Raw genomic sequence first — 17,803 nt, forward strand, 5'->3', positions numbered from 1 at the left:
TGGTACAGCCAGTCTAGGAAACAGGTCGACAGTTTCTTACCACATTTAGTAGGTACTTAATATACAACCTAGCAATCACACCCCTAGACATTCATCCCAGAGATACGAAAACTTCACAACTGAATGGATATCATGAGCATTATGCTAAGTGGAAAAAATAAAAACGATCTCAAAAGATTACATATGGTCTGAATTCATTTACATAGCATTCTCGAAATAATAAAACTATAAAGATAGAGAAAAGATTAGTGGTCGTCAGGGGAGGACGTGGTTGGGGTGTGGGGAATGAGATGGAGTGGATAGCATGAGGGATTTCTTTTGGTGATTACATGAATCTATACTTAGAATAAAATTGCATAGCACTCCCCCTACAGACACACACACACACACACACACACACACACACAAATGGAGGTTAAAAAATCAGCTAGTGAGGGGTGCCTGGGTGGCTCAGTCAGTTAAGCATCCGACTTCAGCTCAGGTCATGATCTCACGGTTCACGGGTTCGAGCCCCACATCTGGGCTCTGTGCTGACAGCTCAGAGCCTGGAGCCTGCTTCGGATTCTGTGTCTCCCTCTCTCTCTGACCCTCTCCCGCTCGTGCTCTGTCTCTGTCTCTCCCTCAAAAATAAATAAACATTAAAAAAATTTTTTTAATTGAATAGTGAATTAAAAATCTGGAAACTGAATAAGGTCTGTAATCTAGTTAGCAGTAACATACCGACATCCACTTCCTCATTTTGATGTTGCACCGCGGTTATATAAGATGCCAACATTGGGAGAAGCCGGGTAAAGGGTACATGGGAGTCTGTACTATTTCTGCAACTTCCTGAAGTCTTTTAAAAAGTTATTTTAGATGAGTAGAGAGAGATGGACTGTACAATAAATTAAATACTGTTTACCCACAGGTATAAAGACAGTAAGACCCCCCTCTTACGGTATGTGGTAAAATTCTAGAGGACACAAGGATTTCATTTAGAAGAAAAGATAAGAGAGCTTTATTCTATTAGGATAAAGAAGAATTTCTTTAGGAAGATTTTTTCTACAGCATGAGCTTTAACAGAAAACTTTCGTAATTTAACCTCATTCTTATTTAAAACGGGGTAAAACAAAAGACAGCAAAATTAAAAGACAAGTGTTCTCTTAGAACACAGGAAGCCAGAGAGGACAAGGAAACAAATTTTCCCTTCAGGCCTCCAGAAAGGGAGGCAGGCTGCAGATGATACCTTGATTTTAGCCCAGTGAGTCCTGTGTCCGACTTCTGACCTACAGAACTGCAAAATGACACATCTGTGCTGATTTAAGGCACTGAGTTTGTGGTCATTTGTTACAGCGGCAACAGGAAACTGCCACAGTGACTTACCTCTGTTGATTTCCAAACATTCATCTTGACTGGTGGTGTTTCCTGGGACAACACAGTCCCACTAGGCAATTGGATGTCTTGGCGCTGCTCTTGTTTCAATCCCGCCTTGGAGGCGTTTTCTGTCAACAACAGAAAGCTAAGATTTCAGTTTGGCAAAAAAAAAATCGTAATGTTTTTACATTAGCTCGCAATTTTTAAGTTAATTACTCCGGAAGATCCGTTTTGTCTGCAACATATACATCATCTGCCAATGGTCATTTTAATGTATCCCTGTATTATAGTCGACTCATTCAGGCAGATTTAAAAATACAACTTTGATTCTAGTCTCTTCTACCATCGACAATTTTATTTTACACTTCATTACTTGAAACAGCTTTTTAAAAATAAGGTACAATACAGCATAGAAAACAGACTTTGAACATTATTCTTAGCAAAGTAGGAATGACAACTAGAATCAGTCTAATTAAGATGTAAAAGAACCTTATTACTGCAGGGCGAATTTCATGTGGTCACATATATGATCTATAGGTTAGATGATGAGAAACTGCTTTTAAACAAAATTTAAAAAAAATTTTCAACATAAGAGAATATGCCGATGAAAATAAATGGATAGTTCTGCTTATACGTTTTTGCTGAATGGTTTTGTAGTTGCCATTTTCATGACCTGAGCTGAGGTTGGACACTTAACCGACGGAGCCACCCAGGCGCCTGCCCCTTTTTTGTAATTTTTTTAAACGCTTATTTTTGAGAGAGAGAGACAGAGACAGAGAGCGAGCAGGAGAGGGGCAGACAGAGAGGGAGACGAGACACAGGGAGACACAGAGAGGGAGACTCGGACTCCAGGCTTCGAGCTGTCAGCACAGAGCCCGACGAGAGGCTGGAACCCAGGAACCGTGAGATCATGACCTGAGCCTAAGTTGAAGCGAAACTGTCTGAGGCACCCAGGCGCCCAGCTCCTTCCCTTTCCTAATCAATTTCCTCCCGCTTTACAAAGAAAGGCCTATCCTCTCGCCACCTTCCTGTGTCTCATCTTCCTTTATGCTGCAAACGCAAGAACCTCTAAACACCAAACAATAGTAGAAAAGACTAGTATAGGGAATCCTTTTTATTTATTTATGTATTTATTTCTTTATTTAAATCTTGTACGTCTTTTTTAATGTGTGCAAATATATGTGAAATTTACAGTGCTACATATAGAATCCGTGGGTCAAAGGATTACATTTCCAATTTAGATGCAATCTCCAAGTTGCCCTCCATCAACGCACACACTGTGTTATGGAACTTTCAGATTTGTAACAATATAATAAATGGGAAATGGTATTGTTCTGGTTAATGTGTATTTCTCTTACTATGAAGGAACAAAGCTGAGCATATTTTCATATGCTTAAAAGCTGCCTACATTTATTTTCCTGTAAACACTATCTTGAACTCTTTTGTCCATTTTTTTTACTGGATGTTTTTGTCTTATCGATTTTTTTTTAATTTTATTTTTTATTTTTCAAAATTTACATCCAAATTAGTTAGCATCTAGTGCAACGATTTCAGGAGTAGATTCCTTGGTGCCCCTTCCCCATTTAGCCCATCCCCCTCCCACAACCCCTCTCGTAACCCTCTGTTTGTTCTCCTTATTTATGAGTCTCTTCTGTTTTGTCCCCCTCCCTGTTTTTATTTTTGTTTCCCTTCCCTTATGGTCATCTGTTTTGTCTCTTAAAGTCCTCATATGAGTGAAGTCATATGATTTTTGTCTTTCTCTAATTTCCCTTAGCATAATACCCTCCAGTTCCATCCACATAGTTGCAAATGGCAAGATTTCATTCTTTTTGATTGCTGAGTAATACTCCATTGTATCTATGTACCACATCTTCTTTATCCATTCATCCATCGATGGGCATTTGGGGTCTTTCCATACTTTGGCTATTGTTGATAGTGCTGCTATAGGCATTGGGGTGCATGTGTCCCTTCAAAACAGCACACCTGTATCCCTTGGATAAATGCCTAGTAGTGCAATTGCTGGGTGGTAGGGTAGTTCTATTTTTAGTTTTTTGAGGAACCTCCATACTGTTTTCCAGAGTGGCTGCACCAGCTTGCATTCCCAGGGAATCCTCTTTTAATCAAGGCTGGAAAAACCCAAAGTAAAGCTCCACAATTTGTTCTGTTTACGCATGTTTCTTTTAATGGCAACGCATGGCATGAGTAACGGTATTTTCATCCATCCTGGGATGTTTGGTATTGAGACATACTATACAGTATGGGGGAGCTGTATTTAACAACTTCCATTTAATGTCCTGTGCTTTTCATCCCCAGCTATTGTCAGAGATGCATCATTCTGAGGAAGAGTCCCAGGAGAGGAAAGAAGGAAAGCATGGGGCCGGGGGCAGGGAGGAGGGCGGCGGGGCACCTCATTTCATCAACCCAACAAACCGACAAGGCTCCATGCCCTCGCCATCTCTCTTAGGAAAAGAATTCAGGAGTGTGAACACAACCAGAGTGTCTATTACATGTCTATTTAAACAAACAAAGTAAAATGTTTTCTAAAGAAAGTGTAAGGGGCACCTGGGTGGCTCAGTAAGTTAAGTGTCTGACTTCGGCTCAGGTCATGATCTTGAGGTTTGTGAGTTTGAGTCCTGCATCAGGTTCTGTGGCTGACAGCTCAGAGCCTGGAGCCTGCTTCAGATTCTGTGTCTCCCTCTCTCTCTGCCCCTCACCCACTCACGTTCTGTCTCTCAAAAATAAACATTAAAAAAATTAAAAAAAAAAAAAAAGAAGAAAGTTTAAATCTGATTTGGCCAACTGTTTTGACTTACAAGAGTTGGCTTTGCCAGTGAGGTAAATATGGCCAATAGTTTCCAGAAATTCAATGAACCAAATCTGTAGTTCTCAACAGTTGCTGAAATATACTTAAAGCATATGAAACAATAAAATAATTGTTTCAAGGGGCACCTGGGTGGCTTAGTCGGTTAGGTGTCTGACTTCGGCTCGGGTCATGATCTCACAGTTTGTGAGTTCGAGCCCCATGTTGGGCTCTGTGCTGACAGCTCAGAGCCTGGAGCCTGCCTCAGATTCTGTGTCTCCCTCCCTCTTTGCCCCTCCACTGCTTGCACACGGTCTCTCTCTCTCAAAAATAAATAAACATTAAAAAAAATAATAAAAAATAAATGTTAAAAATTATTTTAAATAATTGTTTTAAAAATTATATTGACAGGTGCATTAGAATTAATATTTTTCTTTTTCCACTTTCTGAGTGTATTGGGTTAAATTAAAGTGTAACTAGTATCAGGGTGCCTGGGTGGCTCAGTCGGTTGAGCGTCTGACTCTAGCTCAGGTCATGGTCTCACTGTCCATGAGTTCGGGCCCCACGTCAGGCTCTGTGCTGACAGCTCAGAGCCTGGAGCCTGTTTTGGATTCTGTGTCCCTCTCTCTCTGCCCCTCCCCCACTCATGCTCTGTCTCTCTCTCTCTCTCTCTCTGTCAAAAATAAATAAACATTAAAAAAATTTTTTAAGTGTGACTAGTATCATTAATAGTCATCTGATAACTTTTAGTAAAGGTTTTTCGATATTATTCTCAGAAACTGAGAAAGTAAATTACCCCTAATGACTGTTTAACAAATCTTTTTCTAAGTAGGTTGTTTCTAATTCTTTGCTTTCAACAACACTGAAGAAAGACCTAATCAAGTTAACAGTTGACAAGAGATGAAAAACATTTTTATAATAAATCAATATATAATTCTGGCATGTTGCTTGAAAGGAATTCATAGAACGGAGTGACAATGCTGTAGTAAAACACCTTCTGTTCCCACCTACAATTTTATGTGAACAAGTGTTCCCAGCATTTCCACCTATAAAAATGTAAAAGGGAAACAGAATTTATGCTGAACCTTGCTTATTTCTAGCAATAAGTAATATTCACGTGTGTAAACAAAGAATTCCACGTATCTCATAGAAACATGTATTTCCAATAAAACGCTATTCTTTATGCTTAGTAAGTATTTATAAAAATTTATAATACATTTATGTGGTTTGGGTTTTGATCAATTGTGTACTAAAAGTAATTGTAATGACAAGTCAATCTAGAAAGAATACTTTACCACTTCAAAGCCTCTGGCCATAGAAAATTTAGAAAAATAATTTCCATTTACATACATATTTAATGGAGAGAAGACTTTCAAGCATAACAACACTTTCTATTAGGATGGAGTCCTATGAGGGACGTGGAAGAGAAACATGACTTCAAGGAGTAAAGGGAATGATGCAAAACTTCCAACAGTTAAAGACCTCGTGGGTTCTTTCAAATGAACGACTGGAGGTATCGATCACAAGAGCATTTTAGATTCCTTTAGCTACACGTAAAAGCCTCAGGGGACGATTTCATTTTGCTCTCTTTGGTCTTTAATCTCAATATTTTGAATCCTGTCCTTTGCAGTTACTTAGTGTGCAATTTCACATGCCAACTTAACAGTGAACAAGGACGGATGTCACTTTTCAAAATCTTTCAGGGGCTATCCAAGAAAAATAGCTTGAAAACCAATGGTGTAGGATGCGGTGATCCTTGCCTTCAGAAAGTTTACAGTCTGACTCGGGAGATGAGTCTGACATACGGACTTATGGGAAACAACCAGAGGAAAACAATACCATGCCAAGCTTTCTTAAATTAGCTAACTTTAGGAATAGACATCCTACGGGGGGAAAAAAAAAATCTGTGTGCCCCAGAGTAGTCAGAACATGCCTCAAATAGGAAGTAAAATTTGAACAAGCCTTTGAAGGATGGCTGGGATCCTGGTGAATGTGAATGAGAAATGATCCTAAGCAGGAGGAACTACGGGGGCAAAAAGGAGTGAGTATGATACATGCCAAAGATACCGAAGAAAGAATAAAGACTTCGCAATTAATCGTTCTTTTAATTTTCTCGTCACTTCACATGAACATGAATAATTAAGATGAACTTATTTGGGACTTGGAGATTTTATAATTAATACTGGCAAACAGTAGTGGTTTGAGGCTTAGATCATCTATGTACTTTCATGTGATTCATCAGAAGCCACCTTTTTTTTTTTTTCAATTTTTTTTTAACGTTTATTAATTTTTTAGACAGGGAGAGACAGCATGAACGGCGGAGGGTCAGAGAGAGAGGGAGACACAGAATCTGAAACAGGCTCCAGGCTCTGAGCTGTCAGCACAGAGCCCGACGGGGCTCAAACTCACGGACTGCGAGATCATGACCCGAGCCGAAGTCGGATGCTTAACCGACTGAGCCACCCAGGCGCCCCAGAAGCCACCTTTCTTATCACTCTTTGAGTATTGAGCAATAAAATTATCCTGGAAGTGATGCGGACTTAGGTTTAGACATCACAGAGGTAGACTGATAACAGTCGCAGGAAGTCAGTTTTGAAGTAAAATATGAGGAAAACTGAATAACAGCAAGAACTGTGAAAGAAAAAAAAAACACCTTGACTATCTGGAGATGCATTTCAGGCTAGAATAGTTAAAATATTACAAACTTATATGAAATAATCTTCTAGGGGCAAGAAGAAATGTAGTTGGAATAGAGCGAGTCTCGGGAAATTCGTTTAGAAATTGTTTTAGCATCAGCGCAACACTTCAGCTGGAAGTGACGTGTGCTTAACTGAATTAGGTGACCACACAACACTTACTTCTGGGTTTTCACAAGCAAAGGGAGAGGGAGGACACGTTTAGTCCCGGAGCGGCGATGAAGTCCCTTTGATCTCATCCGCTCTGTCTCAACTGAGACTGTAAAGTCACAAGCCGGGAGGACTTGTGTGTGTGTGATTGTGAAACCCCAAAGGAGGAAGGGAAGGCACGGAAGCCGTGATGCTATCGGCTCTTTGGAAGATGAGAGGTTAGATACCAGGGCTGGAGGTGCCGTGAGGAAACCATCGAGAGAGAGGCGGTAGATTTCATGAGCCTGTACCGCTCAGATAATACCGCAGAGCAGAACCGGCAGACCCCGTGGTACTTCTTAGATGAGATACCGAACTGACATCCAAGCCATCGGACATTCACCAGGCAACGGCACATTCTGGAACTGGAAGGCTCCACAAATTGAGTAAATTCCCCAATTGTTCCACTTATTATTTAGCATCTAATAAACGTCGCTGCTACGGATTGACAGTGTCCTTTCAATCAGTGTAGGTAATTTAAGTAAATTAAGTCATTTACTTAACACAATTAGCTTTTAAAAAAACAAAAAACAAAAAACAAAACAGAACAAACGCACCCATCAAAGAAAATGCGCGGTGGGCTAATGAACTGGTAAGCTATGGAAGTCTCATGGTGATTATGTATCTAACTTTTGCAGAATCATGAGTTTGGAACCTTACCAACTTCCCTGTCTTGGAGCATGACTGCACTTAAGCATCTGCAAGTGATTGATACTTGTCTTAATTCTTTCAAGTTCCATGTTATAGTCATTTCAAACGTACACAAAAATCACGGCAAGAAGAGTACGAAGAGCTCCCATACCCTCTTCGGCCAGGTTAACCAACTGTTAACATTTTGCGCCGTTTGCTGTATAATTCTCTTTCTTCATGCACAGACACAAATTATGATACTCCTATGTTTTAAACCTTGAGGAAAAGCCATGGTCGCCGGTTGGGTTCCCCCAGGAAACCGATCCCAAGGCTCAAATGTGTAAGAGGGAGATTCATTAGGGAGTGCTCTCTGCAATGGGACCCACGAGGAGCCTGGAAGGTAGGACGGGGCCAGGGGAGAAACTGGTCTGTAATGGGGTTGCGGCAGAGGCCTTGACCAATCCTGCCAGGCGCTGTGGGGCTGGGATGGCTCTTCACAGGTGTCCTGCCTCGAAGCAAGGGAGCAGCCCGCCCGAGTCCAACAGGTCTTGAGTCAACAGCCTCTCTTCGCTGAGCTGAGACCCTTCAGCCACCAATCTTCCCAGCAGCTGAGGGCATGAGTGCCTTGATCTTGAAGAGGGGATCTGGGGGTGCCACACAACATCCACTATAGACACCACCTGTCTGTTCCTGTTTGCTTCTGAGACGTGCCTGCCGAGAGACGGGGGGCAGCCCGTGAGCACTGTAAATCTCTTTTGAAAGGTGAATTCTGAGATGAGTGGAGAAAAGGCTTTTATTTTTTTTTTCAATGAAAACAGAAAAAGACACAGAATAAGAAAGCAGAGATGTTTAAGCAGATTTTAAAAATGCAATTTTAAATAGGCAGACAAGAAAAGGGGAGAAAGGACAAACTTTTGTTGCAGGAGACCTTAAAAAGGGAGCTAAGGCCATTTTACTTCAGCGTTTTGCTAACAATAGCACACAAAATTTGAGACACTGCCGGTAGTTCTTACTTAAGAATAATGGGGAACAGGAAAATGCTCCAAGCGTGTTCACTGTTCAGCTACAAAGACGAGCAGACAGTCACTGCGCGAGCAGGATTAAGTATTCAGTGGCCGACTCCCAGGTTAAGAGAGTACACTGAAACGGCAACACAGTTTCCATCACCCAAAACTGAATAAGAGGTTTTTAAAAAGTTGCAACTAGGGGGCCCTGGGTGGCTCAGTCAGTTAAGCGTCTGACTTCAGCTCACGTCATGATCTTGCGGTCCATGGGTTCGAGCCCCACATGGGGCTCTGTGCTGACAGCTCAGAGTCTGGAGCCTGCTTCAGATTCTGTGTCTCCCTCCCTCTCTGCCCCTCCCCTGCTTGCTCTCTGTCTCTCAAAAATGAACAAACATTAAACAAAGTTTTTTTTTAAGTCAAAACTAATTAAAAAATTTTACAACAGCAATCTAACATGGAAACAGATATAACCGAAAGTAGTTTTTAAAAGGAAAATAACTGCTGACCAAGGTGATAGGGATGAGTTGCAAAGATTCGGAGATTTCTCATCACTATCCGCATGTCCGGAAAAAGGGGAACTGAGGAGACAATCCTTTTTTCCCCTCCTTATGACTGAGAAGAGGTGGAAATGGGTAAAGAAAAAAAAAAAAAAGGTGTAACCGAGTGAGTAAATAAAGACACTGACGCTTTAAACGGAAGTGAAAACTACCATTTCACGCTGGACTGGGCGGATGATCTGAAGCTCAGGGCGGCTCTTGCCCCCACGGCACCGGGACATATTTCCCAACTAGACAGAACGAGCAGGGTCCTGTGCAAAAGGCTCAGAAGACAGAGCAGAGCCCAGATACGCTAAACAAGATCGCGTGTGGCCTGTTGAAGGCCCCCCTTCCTCGCTGCTGCAGAAGAAAAGGGCTAAAATAAGAAACAGCACACAAACTGCAACTTGGTGGAGAAAACAAACCGGTCTCAGTCATGGTGGGAAGCATCGAGAAATCGCTAAGTGTATCTGAGCAAATAACTGCCAGAGTGTATGTGCTGGACCTGTATCGCCTCGTTTACTCCTTACGACAATTCTATACCAGACACTCTGTCGGCCCCATTTTACAGAAGAGGAAACTGCAGCACAAAGGCTGAATGAAACAGCATGTCCGAGGGCACACAGGCCACACAATCTGAGGCAGGGTTCAAATCCAGTCGGTCAGGTGCCAGGACCTAAGTGCTTCACCATTACTCTACACTGCCTTCAAACCAGACTGCCTCGGGGCACCTGCGTGGCTCAGTCGGTTGAGTCCGACTTTGGCTCAGGTCATGATCTCGTGGTTTGTGAGTTCGAGCCCCGCGTCGGGCTCTGTGCTGGCGGCTCAGAGCCTGGAGCCTGCCTCGGATTCTGTGTCTCCCTCTCTCTCTGCCCCTCCCCTGTTCATGCTCTGTCTCTGTCTCTCTCAAAAATAAACGTTGAAAAAAAATTTTTTAAACAAAAACCAGACTGCCTAGAGGGAGCTGCCTAAGCAGCAGCAAGATGTGAAGAAAGGACCTGGGAACTGAGGACACACATTCCAGGAGGAAAATAAGAGAAGAGGAGAAAGAAGGGAGGGGGAAGCAATAAAGAGAGAGAGAGGAAGATGGCATGCCAAAAATAGATTCCAAATGCACAAGAAAATATACTTCAAGGAACAGAAGGACATTCCTCACAATATGGCATTAGATGGTTTTTCAAGTTATTGTAATTGTGCATTTTCACATATTTTATTTTAGAATTGTTGCTACTGTATCACAATACAAGGTTGAGAATTTGGAAAAACGTCTCTTGGCCGTACGTGTTTCCTCCCTCTTTTTTTTAGGAAATGCTTTCCATATCTCCCCCCCCCTCCCCAGTTTTCAGTGAGGCTGTCCTTTTCGCATGGATTTGTAGAAGTTCCTTATATATTCTGGATAATCCCTTGTCACTTACATATGTTAGAAATGTTTCTCCTAGTGTGGGACTGTCTTCACTTTCTATATGGTGTTTTTTGATGGCGAGACAATTCTTAAATTTAATAAGCCTTGTTAGTTTTCTGTTGCTGCCAAAAATTACAACAAACTTACTGGCTTAAGACACAACAGCCATTCATTATGTAGATCAGCAGGCCAGGCCTGGCAGGCTTGACTGGGTTCTCTGCCTTGGGTCTCACAAGGCCAAAATCAAGGCGTCAATGAAGCTGGACTCCTATCTGGAGACTGTGAGGAACAATCCACTTCCAAGAGCATTCAGGTTGTTGGCAGAACTCCGATTCCTTGTGGTTGTACGACCGACCGACGTCCCCCTTTCCTTGCTGGCTGGCCACCGGGGATCAATCGGTCTCCGCTTCTAGAAGCCACTTGCGTTCCTTATCGCTCCGTTTTCTAGCCAGTAAGGGTGCATCAAATCCTTCTCCCATTTGGAATCTGGGACTTCCTCTTCTGCCTTCAGCTGGAGAAAACTCTGCTTTCAAATGGTTGGTGCGATTGGATTACGCCCACGTGTGGATACCCCCTTTGTGATGTACAATGTAACATAATCATGGAAGTGATACCTCTTCTCATTCACAGGTCATACCCCCCCTCAAAGGGGAGGAGATTCCATAGAGGCAAAGGTCCTTGGGGCTTATTCTCAGTCTTCTGCCTACCGCAAGAGTCAAACGGACAAATGCTTTTTCAATAGCTTGTACTTTTTTGGTAATGTTTAAGAAATCCTTCCATATCCAATGTAAAAAAGATATTCTCCTTTCCTTTTTTTTTTTTAATATGTTTATGTACTTATTTTGAGAGAGAGAAACAGAGCACACGAGCAGGGGAGGGGCAGAGAGAGAGGGAGGGAGAGAGAATCCCAAGCAGGCTCTGCACTGACAGCAGATGTGGGGCTCGAACTCCCGAACTGTGAGATCGTGACCCAAGCCAAAGTCAAAAGCCGGACGCTTAACCGACTGAACCACCCAGGCGCCCCCTCCTTTATTTTCTTCTAAACATTTTGAAGTCCTTCTTTTTCCCCCCCTCCTTTAAGTACTTAATTCCTCTAGAATTTGTTTTTGTGCACGGTAAGAGGTAGAAACCTAATTTCACTTTTTCGATATAGGTAAATAATTGCCCCACCATTATTTATGAAGTCGTTCACCCTCTCCCCACCAATGTGAAACACCACCTCTGTCATACGTGAAGATAACCTAGTTGTACAAGTCTGTGTGCTGGGTCCTACAGTTGTCCCGCTGGCCCACACACCTATCCCCGCACCCATACCACACTGTCGTGATTAAGATTGCTTTAGTCTCGTTATCCAGAAAGGCAAGCCCCCCATCTTTTTCTTCTTCACGAATGTTTTGGATATTCTTGATAGCTTTTTTTTGATACTCCAGATAACTCTGGGAATCAGCCCATTACATTCAATTTTTAAAATCCTTTTTGGATTTTGATTACAATTGCACTGAATCAGTGGTTCTCGACGGAGGGCAATTTTCGTCCTCAGGAAACATCTGACAATGTCTGCAGATATTTTTGGTTTTCACAACAGGGAGAGATGTGTGCTAGTAGCATCTGGTGGGTAGAGGCCAGGGGTAATGCTAAGCATGCTATCCGGCACAGGACAGCCCCCGCAACAAAGAATTATCTGGATTAAAATGCCAGCATCGCCAAGCTTGAGGAAAACCTCCACTGAACCTATGCAATTTGGAGACCACTGATATTCACATTTTTTAGTTTTTCAATAAACAAACATGAATATCTTTCCATCTGTATAGGTCATCTTTCACATATTTGTTAAGTGTTATAATTTTCAGTGTATAGATCTTGTACGTCTTTGTAAAAGATTTATCCTTAAGTAAATAATGATTTTTTGCTATTATAAATGGTATTTAAAAAAATGTGTTTACTGTTTGGTGCCGATACATAAGAAAATATAACTTGATTTATATATTTTGATATAATAGCCATCCATCTTGCTAAAACTCTCATTATTTCTTTTTTTTAAGTTATTTATTTATTTATTTATTTATTTATTTAGAGAGCATGCATACATGTGGATGTGAGTAGGGGAAGGGCAGAGAGAGAGGGGGAGAGAAAGAATCTCAAGCAGGCTGTCACCACAGAGCCTGGTGTGGGACTTGAACCCATTAATGGCAAGATCATGACCTGACCCCAAATCAAGAAATGGATGCTTTTAACTGACTGAGCCACCCAGGTGCCCCTCTCATTATTCCTAATATGTCTATAGATCCTTCAAGTTTTCTATATGAAAATCCTATCATCTCAGGTATATTTTTATTCCATTTCAATACTTATGCTTTTAATTTGTCTTACTTATTTTATTGTGATGGTTAGGGGCAGTACAAAGCTGAACAGAAGCAAAGAGAATGGGAACATTTTTTTCTATCTGATTTTATTTAAAAAAAAAATTTTTTTTTTTTAACGTTTATTTTTGAGACAGAGAGAGACAAAGCATGAACGGTCAGAGAGAGGGAGACACAGAATCTGAAACAGGCTCCAGGCTCTGAGCTGTCAGCACAGAGCCCGACGCGGGGCTCGAACTCACGGACTGCGAGATCATGACCTGAGCCGAAGTCGGCCGCTCAACCGAGCGAGCCACCCAGGCGCCCCTCTATCTGATTTTAAAAGGAATACTTCCACGTTTAAATATATGAAAAATTTTGATGTACATTTTTAAAAATCAAACTTAATTGCATTTTTGCTAGAAAAAGTGGTTTGTGTAATACAGATTCCTTGAAATGTTAAGACTGGCTTTAGAACATAATCAATTATAAAATCCATATTTAAAAAAACGTTTCATGTATTTATTTATTTTTGGAGAGAGAGTGTGTGCTCGAGTGGGGGGAGGAGCAAAGGGAGAGGGAGAGAGAATCTTAGGCAGGCTCCACACCCAGCGCTGAGACCGCTGGTGGGGCTCGATCTAACAAGCATGAGATCATGACCCGAGCTGAAATCAAGAGTCAGACACTTAACCGACTCAGCCACCCAGGAGTCCCTTTAAAAGTGTTTTATTGGGGCGCCTGGGTGGCTCAGTCGGTTAACCGTCCGACTTCGGCTCAGGTCATGATCTCACAGTCTGTGAGTTCGAGCCCCACGTCGGGCTCTGTGCTGACAGCTCAGAGCCTGGAGCCTGCTTTGGATTCTGTGTCTCCCTCTCTCTCTCTGACCCTCCCCGACTCATGCTCTGTCTCTCTCTGTTTCAAAAATAAATAAACGTTAAAAAAAAATTTTTTTTAATAAATAAATAAAAAATAAAATGTTTTATTTACTTGGCCTATCAATAATTGAGAGAGATTTTGAAATCATCTGCTATAATGATATATGTTTCAATTTCTTCCTGTAGTTCTACCATTTTTTGCTCTATATACTTTGAAGTTATTTTATTGGGTGTGTACTGACATTTAGAAATGTTATGTCTTCCTGGGGACTTAAGCCTTTTATCATTGTCCTTAATAACGCTTTAGGCTTTAAATTCTATTTTGTCAGATACTAATATAGCTATACCAGCTTTATAAAATTAGTATAGGCCTGATTCATCTTTTCCTACCCATGTGCATTTATTTATTTACTTACTTACTTAATTTCTTTTTTATTTTTTAGACAGAGAGGGAGCAAGCCAGGAAGAGGGGCAGAGGGAAAGAGAGAATTCCCAAGCAGGCTCTAATGCAGGACTTGATCCCACAACCCCGGAATCATGACCTGCATTGAAATCAAGAGTCAGAAGCTCAACCAACTGAGTCGCCCATTTGCTTTTAACCATTATGTGGACTTTTGTGTGAAGCGTATATCCGGACTTCTTTTGTCCCAATTTGATAATCTCTGCCTTTTAACAGATGAGCTTAGTCCATTTATATTTATCGTGATTATTAATATATCTGGACTTATTTCTATCATTTTACCTTTGTTATTTCCATCAACCCCACTTTATCTATGCTTCTTGCCCTTTATAAAATTTTATTTTTTTTTTCTCATTCTATTTTTGTCCCTACTTTGGGATGTATGCATTCTACTTCTCTCCTTTTGGTGTTAATCCTTTCAAGTTTATCATGCACATTTACCTTTAAAAGTTGAGAGTCAAATAATATCCTTACCGTTCTCTCACAAAAAAATGCAAGATCTGAGAACAGTTAATTCTATAGATTCACTTCCAACTTACATACCATGGCTACCCACTATTCTAGTTGTTTTTATTTTTTTTTTAATTTTTTAAATGCTTATTATTTTTGAGAGAGAGAGAAAGGCAGAGCGTGAGTGGGGGAGGGGCAGAGAGAGAGGGAGACACAGAATCTGAGGCAGGCCCCAGACACTTAACCGACTGAGCCACCCAGGCGCCCTTAGTTGTCTGCTTCTAAAACTCAAAAGTTACACATTACTATTTTACACAGAAAGTGTTCATTTTATTTCATATACATACTTATTATTTGTTAATCACTCCCTCTTGCATTTCCAACCATTCTTCTGGAATAATTTTCCTTTTTTTTTAAATTTGTTTTTAAAGGTTTTATTTATTTTTAAGAGACAGAGAGAGAGAGACAGAGTGCGAATGGAGGAGGGGGCAGAGAGAGATGGAGACAGCATCCAAAGCAGGCTCCAGGCTCTGAGCCGTCAGCACAGAGCCCGACGCGGGGCTCAAACTCGCGAACCGTGAGATCATGACCCGAGCTGAAGTCGGACGCTTCACCGACTGAGCCACCCAGGTGCCCCTGGAATAATTTTCCTTCTTTTTGAAGTATATACTTTCACAAAGGTCCCGTGGTGGTAAGCTCCAGGTTTTTTATTTACCTGTAAGTGACTATTTCACCCTTATCTTTGAATGACAGTTTTGCTGGGTACATAATTATAGGCTGTTATTTTCTCTCAGCACTTTGAAAACGCTGTATCACTGTCATCTCGCCTCTGCTGTAGCTGAAGAGGAGAGGTGACTGGCGTGGTAACTGTCATTCCCCTGCAGATGTGTCCTCTATGTCTTAACGCTGTTTCAGTGTTTTCCTTTGGACATCGCTTCCAGTTCACTAAATTAAAATTTTGATTTCAGTGGTTTTTCTCATTTTTGTAAGTTTCCATGTTTCAAATTCCTACATTCATTCCTAATAATCTTTTTTTTTTTTTTGAAGTAAAATAGTTCTAATTTTTAGAGTTTGGTTTGGCCCAAGGAGCCAGGCTATTGCAGATACAACTGACATTTGAATAATTAGATTAATTTAGAGAAGGATAAATCCAGTTTTGACACTTGTGCTTGTGTGTATGTCTTTTTTTTTTAAGACTTCATTTTTCAGGGCAGTTTTAGGTTTACAACAAAATTGAGAGGGAAATACAGAGATTTTCCATATGCCTTTCCCCTACACGTGCACAGGCTCCCCAAAACAACAGCATGATTGTATTCTTTCCTTATCTAAATACTTAAATACATAGCTATTCTACATCGTGTATCTGACCTTTCTACTACCTACAATATTTGGGGGACTAAATAGGCTACTCTTTTCTTTCCTGGATTGGTGACACAGATTGTGAGCTCACTGTCTGATCTTAATTGGTGGGAATCCTGTGGGACTAACTCATGAAATGAGCTTTATTCTTCCAAAGAAAATTGCCTTGAATCACTTCAGTGCCCTCTCGAGGGTCTTTCCTTCACAATGCTCAAGTGAGGCCCAAGACCGTTTTTTAAAAAAACCATTGACAAGTGCCCTTAAACACCTCTACCCCTGCAGACACCTCCAGTGTCCTACAGGCACCAGCTCCAAGTCACTCTGACCCCAGCTCACATGTCCTGCTCTTATTTTGTTTATTTAAGTAATTAATTAATTTAAATTTATGGAAGGCAAGGTCTTTGGAGACTTCCCATACCTCTAGTGAGGCCAGAAATGTCTCGGTGGTTTGTCATTTAGGGTCTTTGGTTATTGTGCAATAAACGGGTTTCTAGGAGCCCCTGGCAAGTCTAACCGCCAGGAGTAGGCCTAAAATATTTTTCAGCAAGAACAATTGCATCTAGTACAATTCCACTTTTATAAAAATAATTTCGGGGCGCCTGGGCGGCTCAGTCGGTTGAGCGTCCGACTTCGGCTCAGGTCACGATCTCACGGTCCGTGAGTTCAAGCCCCGCGTCGGGCTCTGGGCTGATGGCTCAGAGCCTGGAGCCTGTTTCAGATTCTGTGTCTCCCTCTCTCTCTCTGACCCTCCCCCGTTCATGCTCTGTCTCTCTCTGTCTCAAAAATAAATAAACGTTAAAAAAAAATTTTTTTTAAATAAAAAAATTAAAAAAAAATTTCTCTCTAGTTATCCATTTTCTAAATGTGTATATGCACAGAAAAATGCCTAGAATTTATGTTCATCTGATACGAGTTATATGTTTTTTTTAAAACAGACTGAAAGTCCTCACTCGATATAACCCCGAAGACAGCAGAAATACATTCACTTTGCTTCCCAGGCCTAGAACAGTGTCTGGCACACAGCAAACACTCAACACATGCTTGTGATATAAAAAAAAAAAAAAATTAACTGTAGCAAAACTTCATTTTGCTAGGAGGGAGGGGATTGGAAGTGATTGATTCTTCAGTACTTTCGAGTTTGTATTGTTTTTACAAGAATAGAGTGATTTTTCTGAAACAAAAACAAAAGAAGAAAAGTAACCAGACTGGAAGTAAATATTCTAAGATATCAGTGGTGGTTGGTTTAGGGTGACAGAGATATAAGTTGCTGTTATTTTCTTTTTTGTACATTTGTTTAAGTTACAAAAAAAATCGCTGTTTGACATTCATCAATGCAGATGATTTAGTAGGAACTCCCATTTGTACCATAAGCCCTGCCGTCTAGACTGTATGTGACAAGGCAACCGAGCGTGACTCCAGGTCAACTCCGTTAGTACAAAGTTCACTGCAGGAAGCAACACTAACACTGGTGTTTTTGCTTAGAAAAGCATGGCAAGTATTTTGAAGTTTTGCTTTCGGTCCAACAGGAAACATAAATGATTTTTCGGGCAATATTTCCGTGACGTAGAGGGCTATTACATTTAACATAGACCAGAGTAATCCTTCTCTGATACAAGTTCCATCGCAAAGGATAATACCACTAAAGAGCTCTTTATGGAGGATCGATCGGATGACCAACACAGGGAATGCTTCGCTGGTCTGGTTGTAAGC

At 41.2% G+C, this 17,803-nt stretch overlaps 1 protein-coding gene across 4 annotated transcripts in view; it reads right to left on the reverse strand.

Moving 5' to 3' along the window:
* Positions 1 to 17,803, reverse strand: part of ENTHD1 (ENTH domain containing 1) — a 115,936-nt gene that overhangs the window by 68,592 nt on the left and 29,541 nt on the right. For all 4 annotated transcript variants that reach the window (XM_049627558.1, XM_049627556.1, XM_049627557.1 and 1 more), the window contains one exon: positions 1,363 to 1,481. In XM_049627558.1, the coding sequence (XP_049483515.1) occupies positions 1,363 to 1,481 (119 nt within the window). The remainder of the gene's footprint in view (positions 1 to 1,362; positions 1,482 to 17,803) is intronic.

Source organism: Panthera uncia, chromosome B4 (assembly GCF_023721935.1).
Source record: "Panthera uncia isolate 11264 chromosome B4, Puncia_PCG_1.0, whole genome shotgun sequence".
NCBI lineage: Eukaryota > Metazoa > Chordata > Mammalia > Carnivora > Felidae > Panthera > Panthera uncia.